Source organism: Coenobita brevimanus, chromosome 93 (assembly GCF_032717465.1).
Source record: "Coenobita brevimanus isolate Jiangsu-jjx chromosome 93, ASM3271746v2, whole genome shotgun sequence".
Lineage (NCBI taxonomy): Eukaryota > Metazoa > Arthropoda > Malacostraca > Decapoda > Coenobitidae > Coenobita > Coenobita brevimanus.
Window position 1 is genome coordinate 47090210 of NC_137046.1, and position 17523 is coordinate 47107732.

Consider the following 17523-nt stretch of genomic DNA (forward strand, 5'->3'; position numbering starts at 1 on the left):
TAGACATCAGCAAAGCTTTTGATGACATCCCCTGCCACAACCTCACAAACAAAATACTCAACACAAACATGCACAATAACAAAAAGATGGCTGGTAAACTACTTAGCAGGCAGCTGTGCACACTTAACATTTGCCGGTCAGTCTTCTAACAGAAACTTCACAAACGGTGTCCCCCAAGGATGTGTTTTCTCCCCTACACTCTTTAACCTATACATGCATGACATACCCACACCCCACACACAACAGATGCACATAGCTTCCTATGTAGATGATATAACACTTACATGTATGCACCAAAATGCAAACACAGCTGCACACATCATCCAACCTTACCTCATCACACTACACGAATAGTTCACCACAAACAGGCTCAAAATAGCCCCAGCCAAATCTACAGTGACCCTTCTCACAAACTGGACAGCAGAACACAGTCATATCCCACACCTCACTATAAACAACAGTCCCCTACCACACACACACACCCAAAATCCTTGGTGTAACATACAATATATCAGTGTCATTTAAACAACACATCAAAAACATTAAAAATAAAATAACACTAAGACTCAATGCCTTGAGGTCACTTGCCCATACAACATTCGGACACAACAAAGAAACCACCGCCACAGTCAATACATACGTTCAGTGATGAATTATGAAAACCCTGTCTGGGCTCCTAACCTCACCAAAACACATTACAACACTCTACTGACCACACAGAACAAGGCACTACAAATAATCACAGGCTGCACAGCTACTACACCCACAGACCACCTACATCAAGAAACCAAAATCCTCAAAGTCAAGGATCACCTAGACATGAGAGGCACCCAGTTTCTTGCTGCAGCCTCCACAAACCCACAACATCCACTACATTACATGGAAGCACATCCACCCACACCAAGGATCATCAAAACAACACCCAGCACATGATACCATACACAGATACTGTCATCTCTCCCCCCTTGTCCACCTCAGCCCAGCTTCCAGAAGCATATCCACACTCAGATCACTCGCCGCTCCATTCAGTCACTTAAAGACAACACACAGCTGCATGCACGGCCTCTTGACATCCACCCTTCTGAATCCTATCTCCCTCGTGAGGACAGGGTCCACCTGGCCAGGCTGAGATGTGGGCACCATCCAGCTCTCTTAAGCTACCAGAAGAGACTGGATGACTCCGTCGCTGATGCCTGTCCAGGATGCAACACAGCACCCCATACTATTAAGCACATTATGGAAGACTGCATTATACACTATCACCTACGCCAACAACACAACATACACTCTTTGAGAGCTCTGTGGGAAAGCCTGGTCTCGGCCATGACCTTCCTAAGGGACTCGGGGCTGTTCGGCCGGACTGCCTAGGGAACAACTACTACTATTACTACTACTGTCAAGTCAAAAAGACATGCCAAACCCTGGCTAAACACTCTCCTGCACAGAATTCAGCCAGCCAGATCAATCCCTTGTCAGTTCACTAGCCCCATCAGTTTCCATAGCTCTTTTTCTCACACACTTACTGACCATATCTAACCATCTTCTTGGCCTAACATATGTACCTCCTCCCACCTTCAAACTTGCTCAGATCCCTTTTCACCACCCTGTTCACAGACATTCTCTCCATATGCTCATGTCATCTAAGCCCACTCTCCTTATTTCTGTGTCCACAGATTTCCTTCCACCATAATTTCATGAATCACATTCCTCATCCTATCCACTCTCCGCAGTCCACATACTCATACATTCCTCTACAGCCCCATTTCTACTGCTCTTAGGCCTGACTTTACATTTTCTTGCCACACCATACTCTCCCTCTGTATGTTGGAGTACATACTAAAACTCGTTCATGCAAGCCTCTCGCAGCCACCACACTCGGACTTTTGCTAATTGCCAAGACCTTTGTAGAACCTGCCACTTTCCTTCCTTGTGCCACTCAATTTTCCACTTCTATTGCACATTAACTTATCTTTTTTATCACTTCAATCTGGTACTGAAAATCTCTAACAAATACAAGTCTCTGTTCACTGTAACATCACACTGGGAGTCATCATCTCTTTCAACAACCAAAACTTGACTCTCACCTATGTTTACTTAAAGGTATGTCACTCCCATACACCCACACAACTTTACACCAGTTTCCCAAGCTCTTGTTCACTATTTATAAGCAACATTGCATCATCTGCAGATCTGGGATACACCATCCTTCCCCATTCATTACTAATGCCATCCCTCACTCCAATACTCATGTTTTTACTCTCTCTCAAAACCCCATCCACATATAAACTGAATTGTCATGGGGACATCACAAAACCTTGCTCACAACAACACTGGTCTTGAACCATTCGCTTATGTCCACCAACCATTTTGCATGTTTCACTATCTTCATAAAAGCTCTCAGTGGCATTCAATCACTGAAATTAATAAAAACAGAATATAATGGAAAAATATTATTGCATACATTAATTTAAACCATGTGTCATGCTATTACAGTACCATGGCTTGTTCACATGGAAGGATTATACCCACATTTGGAGAAGCTGCTTATTTGAGGTGAAACACGTTTTGTCCCATTTTAGACCTTCATACCTCAAGAGGTTCAAAGTCAGACAAAAACTGTGGTATACTGTATACTATCAAAAAAAAAAAAAAAAAAAAAAAAAAAACAACTGTGGTTATATAAAATTCTTCCATAATTTAAACCAAGTAGATTTAATTTAATCTAGTAAAAGTGTCATCTACTCACCACCTGATAGCCAACAGGGTAGATACAGTATGGTGTGTGAAAGGCCTGGAGCTGGTGAGGGAGGAGCTGTCCAATATTGAGAAGAATGAGGGAACCAATCCTAAGCACATAACTGAGATCCGCATGATGCATCACTGAAGCAACTTGGCGGTTCTCATCCCTGTCAATAAACACCCGACGAAATACAGCCAGTGTAGATAACTCGTTGTCTTTCTCTCCTTTGTTGATGTGCTCTTGACAATAAACAGTCTTGTCTTTGTAAAAAGTACAGCCTTCCTTCACTGCACAATTCAGATGATACATTTTGCTGCAGCGCACTTTGAAGCATTTGACAGAAGCCCCTGGCTGCTCACAGTGTTCACACACACAACCTGATACTTTCTTTAATGCAACATCCAGGTTCATAAGAGCTCCATTCATGGTCTCATATACATCCTCTATCCACAGAGCACAGTTGAGGTGAACCCACTTGTCAACATCATAGTTAAGGAGGCGTGACGGTCCATCAGCCACATAGTCCCCATACAGGTTGCACAGAAGGCATTGTCGAGAATCGTCTTTCAGCCGTGGCTTCCTGTATGTGATACCCATTCGAAACAGTAAATCGGTCATCTCCTTTGATGTAGGTTTCTCATAATTCTCAGGTAAAGGTAGGGCACTTGGGGTCCAATACTTGTACTTATGACCACGGAAACGCTTCCCATCAGCTTGTCTGGGATACTGTTCTGGTTCTTCTTCAAGCTTGTGTTTGCTTGGACGACTTAAAAGAGTATCCTCCAGCTGGGGTACTCGCAATACCTCATCTAAATCTTCTTCTTTGGTCCAATCTGGCAGAGTGTCATCAGAGGCAAGAGACGGATCCCTGACATCTCCAAATGAACCTTTTCGTTTCACAAATCTGCCAGACCCATCAACTTTCCCTTTGTCTTCAACTGTCATACGATGTGACACTGCAAACTGTACATAACACTGCTGAGAACAGAAAGTCACTTCTTCAACACTATGATACTCTTCTTTGCTGAGGAAAGGTAGATCAGACACACTTTTACTGAGAATGTCTTTAGAGATAATTGTGTCACAGTGTAGGCAGAAGCGAGCCTGCCCATTAAGAATGCTCTGGATGTCCACTACTTGTTCTTTACCATCTTTCTGGTGTTTATGGTGATACAGCTTTGCTATCTTGGGTGTTTCTAACCTGTCAGCCATGTGGTAGGATAAGGGTGGAGGTATGTTAAGGAGATTGGCAAGGGAACGAAGGACTCCAGACACATCCTCCCCAGCCTGAGATGACAGTGTGAGAGTGACAGTGACATTACCCATATCCTTTAGAGGAAGAGCTGGGGACTGGCCCACTCGGCTCTTCATGGTAATACTAGACAGGCTACCAATGTTCTCCTTGTCAAGCTCAGGTGTGTCTTTGCTGTCTTTGGAGACTGCTGGAAGGAATGGCAGCTGTCCAGGTCTGATTGGGATGGGGATGAGAAGGGGGATGGCTGGGGAAAGGGAGCGGTCACGTTCTTCATGTGGCTCTTCATCCATGTCCACAAGCCTCAGACCCTTGAATGGTACAGGAGACTCGGGCAAAATACATTCTGGTGAAGATGAGCTGAGCACTGTGTCTGGGGAATCTGCTTCCCTGGTTGGAGTGGTAATGGTATTAGGACGAGTCGCCCCAGGGATGGATGACTCTACTTCCCCTGGATACTCATCCAGTGGTAATCCAATCTTAGGTGGTGTAAACTCATGAATGTAGAAGCCTCTCTGAGTTGGTCCAGTTTTAGCAGGAGTCACTATGGGCAACTGATCTCCGAATGGTTGAGTGTTATAATAATCAGGAATGTTCTTCAGTGTCGCATGGCCTTCTGTGCCTTCAAGAATTCCTTGTCTGTGATTGTAATCTCTCCTACCCAATTTTGTAAGGTCACCACTACCAAATATAGGACAAAGGTTAAAGTTTCTGGGTACTTCTGGCTCCATGATACTGAGTGGTGGCATGGCCCTGAGTTGTTGCATCACACTGTCTATATAGGCATCATAGTCCTCCTCAAGTCTGGATCCCTGGCGTGCCCGTTTGGCTGGCTGCACCTTTGTGTCCTTACTCTGACTCTTCCTTCTGGCTTGCTGAGCTCTTTTTTTTGCCTTTTTTAATTCCTCATGGTCCAGTGAATCAGAGCCATCATTAGGTGTAGTCATTTCTGGAGTGTGCTCTCCTGTGCTGCTCCCAGTACCCAGTACTGTCTCAGGGATCATCACACGCATCTCTGTCTTCAACCCAGGGTCACTGTTCACTCTATCTGCCATGCTAGAGGGTGTTGGTGCTGCATTCATGACGGAAGGATTAATGGGGAGCCGTGACCCTGCCACCAAGTGAGCATTACTTAAAGGGTGCTGCTGGCCTGCATGTGGTGGCCGAACCCCAGGGTGAACCACCATGTGACCAGCTGGGTGCCCCAAGGGTCGAGTAGGGTGTGTAACAGTGGCTGAATGGTGGGGTCCCCCAGGCTGACCTTGAACTACATGATGCACTGAAGAAGGGATCATTCCCGGATGTGTAATGTGATGAGTTGTGACCTGCCGCACTCCTGCCTGCTGCCCAGGTGGATGTGGTGATGAGGTATATTGGACTTGATGGCCCTGCCCAGTGTAGGGAACGCCTGGACGCACCATGGCATGGCTAAGGTTGACATGGGTGCCAGAGTGAGCTACCATATGTGGTTGCTGGCTCAATATTACAGTGTGAGTACCTGGTCCCTGGGGTGCAGGCTGAGGGCCAGATGATACCACCACTTGCCGCTGTACCACCTGTGGCAAGGAGGCTGTCTGACCCCCTGATGTTAAAACTGCATGTTGTTGTGGCTGCTGCTGCTGGACCTGGGTGCTCTGGGGAACCATTGCTGGAGTGCTGGTAGTCTGTAGTACTGGTGCTTGTGCTTGTACCAAATTTCCTGAGGTTGGAGCAGGGGTGCGAGGAATTACTATTGGAGTGGGGTTAGGTACCTGTGACGCAACCTGGGATAAGTGAGAAGACTGAACAGGCAGAGTTCCTTGAGATGATCTAAAGAGCAATAACTGACCTTGAGATGGTTGTTGCATAGAACTAGCACACCCAGTGTTCTCTAACAGCTGTTTCAACAATGCATTGGATGAGTCTTTGTTGATACCTTCGTTCACTCCCTCGGTTTTAACCTGCACAGTGCCTCCGGAGGTACTTTGTGCAATTGCTTGTGGCTGGTTCATAACAGAGGTATGTGGTGCTGACTGTAGAGAAACTCCGGTAACAATCATGTGCTGCTGTGAGGTGGGATGCTGCTGACTGCTAGGAATGTTGCCTCCTGGCTGAGTGATACTGGGGGTGCTGCAGGTTCCTTGCCGTTCCTCCTCAGGCTCTCTTTTCACCATATTTGGAGGTATTGGGAGAGAGCCATGGGGGCTGGGTGCTGGGGAGGGTATCAGTGGAGAGTGACCCTTAACTTGGGGAGAATGAGGTGAAGGTTGATTGGACAGTGGGGATGGTGCGGGAGATGCTCGTGAAACTGGACTGGCAGAGTGTCCTGCAGGGGATTTAGCTGCTGGGGGAGGCATCATGGCTGGACGGGTGACAGGTGGGGAAGGAGTACGGACTGGCTGTCCTCCATGGATCATCATCATGCGAACGCCCCCTTGGACTGCCACCTGCCCTCCAGCACCAGGTCTTACCATAACATTGCCACCACGCACAATGGTCTGCTGAACCATCATGGGCTGAGCAACCATTCTAACTCCCCCTTGCACCACAACACCACCTTGGTGAATGGTCCCACTGGAGGTTTGTATCCAGGTCTGCTGGCCAACTGGCTGATGTACATTGCTGGCCAGAACTCCAACGGGTTGTCCTATGGTCTGGTGGATTACATGTTGTTGTGTTACTACCTGCTGCCCATCATTTTCATGTCCTCCTGGGTGGGATACTGGTGCTCTCATCAGCTGTGTTCTGAAGGGTCTTGTTCCTGGTTGCAGTTGTCCTATTGATGGCAGAGTACGGAGTTGCTGTGTTGCTGCAGTTGGGGCACCTGAAGTATGCAGGATTGGTCGCTGCTGCATGCCAATTTGTTGAACAGGGACACTGACGAGAGGTCGGGCAAGAGAAGGAGTGGTGTGTGTCATGGCAGACACAGTACTGAGAGGCAGGCTAGCACTGTTCACAAAGTTTGCAAGTCCACTGGTGATACCACTTACCTGGTCATTAATGCTTACAATGGTGCTGTGTGTTGAGACATCCGGTGTTGGATTTACAGCCACAGCATTAGAACTATCAGTAGCACTAGCTGTGACTGCCCCAGAAGTGACAGACATTATTGGGGGTGGCACCAGACTCCCACTTATGGATGTGCCAGATACCCCAAGGATCCCACTACTTGTGGTTGCCAAGCCCCCAGTGCCTACAGTGGATGAGGGATAGTTGGCAGAGGCATTGATTGATGGCATTCTTATCCCAGGTGCAACTGCTACTGTATGACTTGGATACATGTTGTTTTGGGAAGGAATTGCACCTCCACCAGGAATGCCAATTACAGCCTGATGACGACTAGATGGTGGAATTTCGGATTTTGCTGGTTCTGGAACAACTACCTTGTTTGCACTGGCTGACAGCTGAGGTGCAATGGAGGTGGTGGCCATCCCTGGGGATGAATAAGCTACCTGACCTGTCCGTGGTGCTGCCCCTCCTAGCATCCTCACAACTGGACCTTTTATACTCTCACTGAGAACATGAGCCAAACCCTCCTGACCTTCATCTCCCTCAGGTTCACTCTTCACTGATGTTGCTGGTACACTTGTTACCATGACAGATGGAGATGAAGTGCTACTGGTAGTGGTGGTGCCTGCTGAGACAGATGTAGCAACTTCACTACTGGAGGTGGCTGGAGTAGTGTTGCTTTCTGTTTCTTCAAGAGGAGTTCCACCCTTCAAACCAAACTTAAAGTGTCCCCACCGACTCCGTAACACTGCTCCACCCTTTAGTCCTGGCTTGAAATACCCAAACATTCTTTGATATGGTGGGTATGGAGCCATACTACCATTTCCACCTCCACCTCCTCCAACTGATCTAGGTGTTGTTGATGGTGTTGGGATAGAGGAAGGTGTGGAGGCTGGTGAGGGCACTGCATCATTGGTGGGTGTAGACACTGAATGGTGAGGACTGTCCCGCTGCTGGCTCCCATTGCTACTGCCTCCACCTAAATCACTCTGTGGGGTCTGAGGAGTTCCACCAGTCTCCCCACCCATACTACGTGGAGTTAGAGGAGTGCTAGGATTCTCCACACTATGAGGTCGCATCTGAGGACTGGACATAGGGACTGGACTCCTCAGGCCACTATGGACTGGGCTGGGCTTCATGGCCATATTACCAGAGACTGGACTTTGTACTGGACCACCAGGACTAGGACTTGCCAATGGTACTGGACTCTTCAAACCACTATGAACTGGACTTGGTTTCATAGCCATTCCACAACCATGGGGGCTTGGAACAGGCCCACCCGGGCTTGGTATGGTCCCAGTAGAACCTGGACTTGGGACTGGACCTGATCCTGATGTTCTTCTAAGAGGCATGACCCCCTGTGGGTACTGGTGACGCATCATCATGGGTGCTCCTTGGCTCTGAGGCATAATTACTCCTCCCTGCGGGTATGTGGGTCTCATCCCCATCATATGTGGGGAAATCTGGCCAGGCTGCACTGTCTGTGTGCCAGGGCTATGCACTGGCATTCTTACTCTCATCTGGGGAGCAATCATGTGGTGTGTCATGCCCTGAGGAACCCCTGGATAAGTAGGGCGAGGCCCCTGATCAGGGTAACTCCCTCTTGGTGATGGCATGCGTGTCTGAGGACTGAAAGGTGATTCTCCTGGCGATTGAAGTGGGCCTGGCACTACCATGGCATGTGGAGAATGTTGAGGTACTATAGTAGGATTTGGTGAAGCTGCTGGTGTGTGTGGTGATGGAACCATGGGGCTAAGACCCATTCCTGGTTGAGATGAAGGTGAAGGAGACATGAGGGGACTCTGAGGTGTGGAGTGCATTGGAGAAGAGCCTGCTGGACCAAGAGGAGATGAGCCAGACATCATGGTGCCAGGAGATGTATTCATCACACCCCCTTGAGGACTCATAATATGAGACTGCCTATTTCTCTTTTTATTGTTATACTCCTGCACAAGCATGGCATGCTGACGGGATGATTTGCGGCACTGTTCTAGATGCCGCTGGATTGCACCTACTTCTCTTTGCACCCGTGCAAGCTCATTTGAGTCATGTTCATTAAGTTCTTGTCCGTTTTTCTTTAGAGTTCTCTGTCGGCTGTTCAGACTTTTCCGTTGTTTACGAAGCTTTGTGATTTCAGTTTCATATAATCGCTGTTGTGTGACTATGAGACTATGCTGCTGTCCCAACCAGTGCTCATACTGAGCCTGCTGTTGTTTTTCAGCCTCAGTCTGTGGGTTGTCAGGTGGAAGGGGAGGTGGAGGAAGTGTTTTAATGCTGACAGCCCCTGGAGAAGAGGGAACAGTGGCGCGTGATCCAACTGCCTGCACAGGTAACAAAGCTGAAACAGAAGAAAGCAAAGTTTAAAAAAAATAAACACACACTACAGTGTACCCACTTCAATGGGCATGATGTTGATTAGTTCTCCCACTATCATTCTTTCGCCGTTACTTTCTGGACCCTGACTCAACTCACCTAGGGATGGCAAGATGGAAGCAGAATGATAATGATGATGATGATGATGACAGTTAACTTAATCATTATATTTGCACACTACAAAAAACTTCATTTATAAAATCTCTCTCTCTCTCTCTCTCTCCCTCTCTAGTCAAGTCTCATTATCAGTCCATTTTGTGATGCATCATTACAATGATAATTTAAAGGTCAGGCCCTTTTTCATTATTTAAAAAAAAAAAAAAAAAAAAAAAAAAAAAAAAAAAAAAAAAGGTTGCAAATGCACTAGAACAATGATTATGATGGTTGCCTCCAAGAATCACCTGCAGATGCAGTGACACATGCAAGCTAACAGTCAGCTCTCTGAGCCAACATGGCCATCTGGTGTTTATATTCACAGAATCCCCATCTTGGGTCTCTGTGCAGGCAGCAACCTCCGTGCCAACCTTTTGAAGACCCTGTTTTGCTCGTGTCCCATGCCTGTGATCATCTCCCTTGCATTCTCCTACATATTCTCTTAGTTACCTAACCTTCTCGCTTGCATGATGCCACAGCATTGCCATCACTATCACCATGGAATGTTGCAAGCAAACTATGAATAGCGCTGCATGCAATACAGTAATCCTTGTAATAACCGGACTCCCGATTCCCCGACACTCCAATTTCCGGACATTTGGCCCCCCCCTCCCCCCCCCCCCCAAAAAAAAAAAAAAAAAAAAAAAGAAGAAGAAGAATTTTTCCCCACCCATTATTTGAAATTGGCACATGGCGCCAAACAGCTGTGTTTATGCATGGCCGCATGTCCCCTGCTGTTCCTCCCCCCTCCCTAGTTACCATCTAACTACCATGGTAAGTAGATGCTCATCGCAATGGATGCCTCACGTGCTCGTTTTTGTGAATAAACTGCAATACCTCACCACTAGACCACATGGGAATTTACAGTGTTGTGCAGTGTTAAGAAATTAAAATTTAGAGTGCAAAGGATTAAGTGTGGAGTGCAAACTGGCAGTTAAAACTGGTGGTTGAAACTGGCATGGCGCAATTAAGAAAAGATTGTGCAGTGTTAAACAATTATACCTCACAGTACAAAGAATTAAGTGCAGCACAACACTGGTTTATTGTATGTGCTTCAAGAGCATTTTCACCACTGCCAGAGCCTTTGAGGAGGCGGTCACAGACGTGCTGTAAGTATCCTGTACACTGCTAAATATTGTCCAGTAATCACTCTAATATCCGGTTATCCAACAGGTTATTTTGGAAAAGCAGACTTCCACTAACGTTCTGATATAAATGTGCATATCAGGAGATCAAGAATTTAGAACAGAAATGAATAACCTTATCTAAATCTGTTATGTGATATTAAATGCTTCAAATCAAAAGAGAATAATTTGTTGGGACTAACCAGGATGCATCCCAGGGTCAGCCTGAGGTCTCACTGGCCGAGTCATAGGTTGGGTGGGTCCAGGGGACTGTTGTGTAGGGCTCTGGGTAAGTGGACCAGCCAAGCGTGGGTAAGGTGGTCCTCCACCACCACCACCACCACCATTGCTGCTGTTTATTGTCTGACCACCTACAAAGATATAAGTGCCAATGTCAAAGGCTGCAAGATAAAATGTACATGACTGATGCCACTGATACACACCACATGATTATATAATGTACAAGTAATACCTACACAGTTTAGAGAAATAAAATTAATGCACTGTTAGAACTGTATCACAATGGATTGCAAAATAAGTCCAAACTCATTTGGTTAGCAAATCGAACCTGGCATTGCAGGAAGAGCTACGCCTGGGGCACCAACAGAGAGTACATCAGCCTTCAATTTCTCATATTCCATGTCACTGAGGTTGAGTTCCACTGTTCCCAGTGACTCCTGTGGTTGATGCTGTTGGTGCTGCTGCTGGCTGGCCTTCTGTTGCTTCAACTGCTCCTGTTTTTCTTGTTCTAGAAGGTCTTCTATCAGTAATGGTTGTTCCTGAGGTAAATCAGACAATGAGCTGTGTATCACAGTTTGAGTAAACTAAAGTATGTAAAGCTTCCTTAATCTAAAGTATTCCTCATATGCTGCAAAGTAAAGGTTGGCTACTTAATTACAAAATCAAAAGTGAAACCCACTGGAAAACCAGTTTGCAGGACACATCCATGAAACATAAAAAAAGGCAGCCGCTGAATCATAGAAACATACACTTAACAAATTTAATATATACTGAATAGTATATGCCAATCTACTCACTGGTACAATATTTTCCTTATAGACAGCCTTACTAACCAAAATCATAGTGAAATATACTGACCCCTTACTTTTATGCTAGTCTACTCACAGTATCTCATATAATACAGTAACTGGCATTAAGAAAAATATGCATAGCCTAGAAATCTGTACTGTAAGTTCAATATGCAAAGACAAAGCATTTTTATTAATTAAATCTATTACTGTACAATACCAAGAAGGGGGAAATACTGATTCTGTACTCACCTGACAATAAAACTCCCTCAATCACATTTCCAATTAAAGTGAAGCTTTAGGAACAATCATTATGCCAACAATACGCAATAATCAAACATACAGCAAATAAGATATACAATAATCGTTAAATATTTGTAAGGCATTTTTGTACATCATATTAACTGCTCCTAATACAGGTAATACAAGTAATTATTTGCAAGAAATTTGGATATAGTTAAAATAATTAGTTATCATTCAAAGTACTACACATATATCCAGGATGGTGTACAAAAAAAGGACATGCACAGGATAACTACTCAAGCAATTGTACAAAAAGCATCACGGGCACGCAGAATGAGAATGATGAGACGATTCACCTTACCATCAGTCATCCAAACATGACAAGTCATGCATAACTTATTCCTTACTCACTGCATTACATGATACAAAACATCAAACATCAACCTTTATGGGAGAAGTATCTGGGATTCTAATACAGTAAGAAACATGTTTTCAAGAAGCACAAGCAGCATGCAAAATGCTGGGAGGACTTGCAAAAACAGACACCATGGTGGAACAGGTTGTAGGTAACATTTGTTTTATACTGGAATTAATGTACCAGTTACTCATGTTATCCCATATTCTAATTTTAGCAGTGTACCAGCTGCTGCCTTAAAGTTAATTCATGGTGTTGCACAGAGGTTTATAACACCAGCAGCACAGTACAATAATAAAATCTGGCATTACAACTCGACATCAAAGACACAAAATATTGATTTTAATACTTGACTGGCATAAGTATGGGTCTCTTACACTGCAAATTAAGAATGTTTTCACATTTTCACAAAAACAATATTCACTTAAAACTGAAAACAAAAAAGGCCTTTATGTGTGGCATGCATAACTATAAGAATTAAACACAAAGAGTTTCAGAAGCAACCACAAAACACTGAAGCTTGAAGGTGTGATAATGCACTTCACTAATACTGTACTGATATATACATATACTGTAGGTGTCAGGAAAAAATGTCTCACTGGCAGACCAACAAAATTGTATAAAACATAATAATACAACAATTTCCAGAAACACAGTTTCTGCATCTTTCTATAATTTTTAGCCTATACAGCAAAAGGAGGAAAGCTATTGATGCCTTAAAAAAAATAAAAAAAAAAAAAAAAAAAAAAAAAAAAAAATGCAATACCAATGTATGTAGTGCAGCAAAAAGGAAGTAGCAACTGGTGGTGACCATCATCCACTCATTTGATTTAGTGCTACCTAATTCTTCCTTTCCCTTTCCCATTCTAGCTCCATGTCAGTCCTCTCTTCCAACTGGTACTTCTCCTTTTCCTTCCTGTCACTTTTTACTACCTTTCCACTTCAGGTGGCTCTGCACTAAGTAACAAGACTATTAGTTTCCTGTAATCCAGGAAACCATTTAAAGTGCTGGGTGGTAACCATATAACCTGAACGGGGTTATGTGGGGCCTGCTAAGGTGTCCCTGTTAACTGGGTGGACAGACGTAATTACGGCATCCATATAGGAACCAAACCTCCACAATATTTCCCACACCTCATTGCATGTGGCGGCTGCTTGTTTTCTTTTTTTTGGGGGAGGGGGGGGCAATAATCTGTAGGCTCCTGGCCTTTAGTTTCTTCTTCCTTGCATTAAAAAAAAAAAAAAAAAAAAAAAAAAAAAAAAAATTGATGGATCTCCTCTTCCAGACAGACTGGGGATGATCAATCAACAACAACAACAAGCAAAAGGGAAATTAAGAAAAGGCTTTACTTTGCTCATGCTAAAAATGGATAACACCAAGGTTATGCTAAGTCTGTATAGAAATCTTATACTGTTTAGACAGTCTGATCTGATAGCACCAATGATATCTATACAAGAAGGAAATGACTGAAGATACACTGACTTGTACACTGAGAATGTCTTGAAACTGATTGGTAATAAAAAATTGAGAAGCGCTTAACTAAAGGACATGAAATAGGGTAACAAAAAATATCTATCTAATCTATCTATCTATCTATCTATCTATATATATATATATATATATATATATATATACATACACACTACAAAAAACAATGCTCGGTGAAGGAAAGCAACATGGGGAACAAAAATCAATGGGTGAAAAGTGTAACAAATGGTTCACTTAGGTGCTCTGATGTGACCTGACTTTTTTAAGCATGAAAGGTTGACTATTTAATTCCCAGGGATCACATAGTGGATGCTCATTTATCTAGAAATTAGAAATGCAGTAGTTCTAAAGCATGATCATATATTTACATAAATGATGCACACTGTCTAATGGAGGTCTCCATCCTCTTAAGGTAACTGACCAAAGAGTTGCAGCAAGAGTTCCCATGCTGAGGTAACACAGTATGTGGATTAATTTAGAATTTTCAGTGGGATACTGATGGAGGGTGGGGGCACCACCACCATCATCATCATATTCCAATTTTTCATATTCACATGACACCAAGGTTCTTAGATTTGTCTGGAAATATTAATCTCGAGGAAACCTAACGATATCTGCCTTTCTCTTTACTGAGAAGTAAAAGGGAGCAATACTTGCAACACAAGTGCTGGACAGTTAGGATGCCCTACTGTAATGCTGCAACTCCAGCCCCACCTCCTCTCACTTCACTTAGTGAACCTTTTTGACATGGAGGGCTAATATGGGTAATTTCTTTCTATCTTATATTCTGAGCCATTACCATCATCTTCAGTACAGTACATCCCTGATGTCCCTATATGACAGTAAAATCCCCAAGACATCCTTTTCCCACTCTCTCAGCTAATCCTCTTCCTCTTCATTCTCTCTCCATTATACTACTTCACTGTTTTCTTCCATATCATGTGAGGTCTGCCTCTGCCATCGCTAACTTCAATCTCAATTTCACAAACTTTCTTTGGCACTCCAAATGCATTCTGTGTTGTTGTTGAATACCAGTAACCCTGGTTTGTCTGGAGTTGACCCATCAACCGTAGGCACATAACTGCCTCACAGGGCCATGCTGTGATGTGAACCAAAGCTCCCATGCAGTAAACAACACCTCACACACCAAAGCAAGGCACAAGAAAGTGTGTTAAGGTTTGGTTCAGTGGCGTATATAGGTCCATGGAAAGGGGGGGGCTACAGGGGTGCATCCAGGATTATTTTAAGGTGGAGGGCGAGTGAAGCGAGCCTCTACAGCTGAGGAGACGCTGTAAGCCCCCTCCCCATGAAATTTTTTGAAAATCAAGTATCTTTAGAGGAATTCTGAAGCCTCAGGAGGGATATATTGCACTAACTTGATATTCACTGGCAAAACAATATAAAGAAGCTTAAGTATCTTGGCTAAAACAAGAATGAGCTGTTTGAAAAGCATTTAATTAAGGAATTCTACAGTACCCAGTATGTATTAAAAAAAAAAAAAAAAAAAAATGCTAGATCATAATATACAGTAATTGATGCCTTCATTCCTGGAAGTTGCAATGTTCATTTTTATATGAAACATATAGAAAATTAAACTAAAACTTATTGTCTTAGGGATTACTTAGGTAAATTATTGAAAGTACCATAATACAGTACTAATTATGATCAAATTGCACTTATAATAACCTGTGATTGAAGAAAGAGAAGAGTTATATATCTGCGTAATGTGTATGATGTTTCTCCTCTCTCGCTGCAGATGCCGGCCAAACTTCCTTGCCAGGGGTAGGACAAATAAAAACCCCCTTCTTCTCTTCAAAAATGCAGGCTGTTAGTTAGTTACAACCGTCATTTTATAACAATCGACAAGGGAAGTTTATACAATAGTTTCTATACCAACCAATTCATGGGGGCCTATGCCATATGGGCAAATGTTTTGCATACGTATTTAGATCTGCAGTTATGTTGGCGTACTGGGACAAAAGGTGAGAGGGCCATGGCTGAGTGCCTCCCCCCTATATACGCCACTGGTTTGGTTCTGGGATGGATGCTGCATTTGTGTTTCAATTCAGATTACAAGGGAACCGCAGCAGGCTCTGTGTCACTTCATTATTTGGTCATGTGGTTATCACCCACTGCTGTAAATGATTCCCTGGGTTATAGGAAACCATGTGGATTCTTTGAGGAGAATATGTCCATATTATCATAATGTATTCCATTTTATCCATTCACTAGTTCGGTTTCACATCTCACTTCTATAGCTGTTTCTTCTGAGAAGGGTCATCTCTACAGCTTGCAACCTAAAAATGTCTCTCTCATTCACTGCCCAGGTTTCACTCCCATACAAGAGGTGTTGGCAATAAAACACTTTCATGTAGGGCTCTCTTAACCTTCATACTAACCCTCCTTCTCTTCAAAATACAAACAAGCTCTCCAATTACTCATCTCCCATGAAGTAGTTCTCCTCAACCTCGCCCTTCATTCTGTCATATATATACAATTATAGTCATCTTCATCCTCATCATCATCCAATCTTATGTTGCCCCATGAGAAGCACAAGAGCCCGGGGCTAGGCAAGTTGGTCCTGATATTCAAGATGAAAGCGACCAGCCTCACTCATCCCTGAGTGGCATTAAGTGAGCAATGCACCCCAACCATCCCTTGGATACAAACCTGCACAGGCTCAATTCAATTGGAGCACCTTAATTATCCACTAAACCACCAGGTGCCATAATTTGGTAACATGGTTACCACTCAGCATACAGGAAACCATCTGGCTTGTCACTCAGAACAGAGTCACCCACAGGCAGAAGGAAGAGCAAAGAATGAAGGAAAGAGAGACGGAATAGGGAGTGTAAAGTCACCTGTAGGCAGAAGGAAGAGGAAAGAATGAAGGAAAGAGAGACGGAATAGGGAGTGTAAAGTCACCTGTAGGCAGAAGGAAGAGGAAAGAATGAAGGAAAGAGAGACGGAATAGGGAGTGTAAAGTCACCTGTAGGCAGAAGGAAGAGGAAAGAATGAAGGAAATAATGACAGAAGGGGAGGGAAGGAATGAAGGAAGAGAGGAAAGGGCAGACATCTGAGTGCAGCAATACATCAAGTGAGTGGATGGTGAGTGTCCCCACCTACCACAAATTATAGTTCCCTGCTATTTATAACTACAATATCACCCTTCACAAGCATTTCACCTCTCATCTAAACCCTGCAATTCACTCTCTCTCTTATTTCCTCCTGCACTGCCTGCCAAAAACTACTGTCACAGTCTCTTCTTTCACATGCTGTTGCAGGACTTAAATTTTGTTCATATTCACTTTTAAGTTTTTTCCTGTGCAAGCTCTATCTAACTCATGTGCTACCTTTTGGAAATCTCTGTCACTTCTATCATCAAAACAGCATCATCAGAATAGGGAGTTTAAATGGCTCCATTCAATACCATTTTTCTTCAATTTTGCTCCTATACTGCTGCTCTCACTTTCAACTCCTTGACCACTCAACCCATATAAGGATTTTGTTGCCTTCCATAACCCCCCCCCACCTCCTTATATACTTACACTGTACAGGAATGTGCCTAAAACCCCATAAATCCTCCTCATCCACCCTATCTTGCAAAGCCTTCTCCATGTCCAGAAATGCAATGTACAGCTTCTTATTGTTTGCAGTGCACTTTTCAGCTAAAGTCCTTATCATAAGGAGTGGGCACATACACCCTTTACCCATTCTA

General features: G+C 43.9%; 1 protein-coding gene across 1 annotated transcript in view; it reads right to left on the minus strand.

Moving 5' to 3' along the window:
- The window catches only part of LOC145412518 (uncharacterized), a 491890-nt gene that overhangs the window by 86814 nt on the left and 387553 nt on the right, over nucleotides 1-17523 (minus strand). The window contains exons 35-37 of the mRNA XM_080282412.1: nucleotides 11199-11409; nucleotides 10834-11001; nucleotides 2747-9318 (exon numbers count right to left, since the gene is read on the minus strand). Coding sequence (XP_080138538.1) covers nucleotides 2747-9318; nucleotides 10834-11001; nucleotides 11199-11409 — 6951 coding nt within the window. The remainder of the gene's footprint in view (nucleotides 1-2746; nucleotides 9319-10833; nucleotides 11002-11198; nucleotides 11410-17523) is intronic.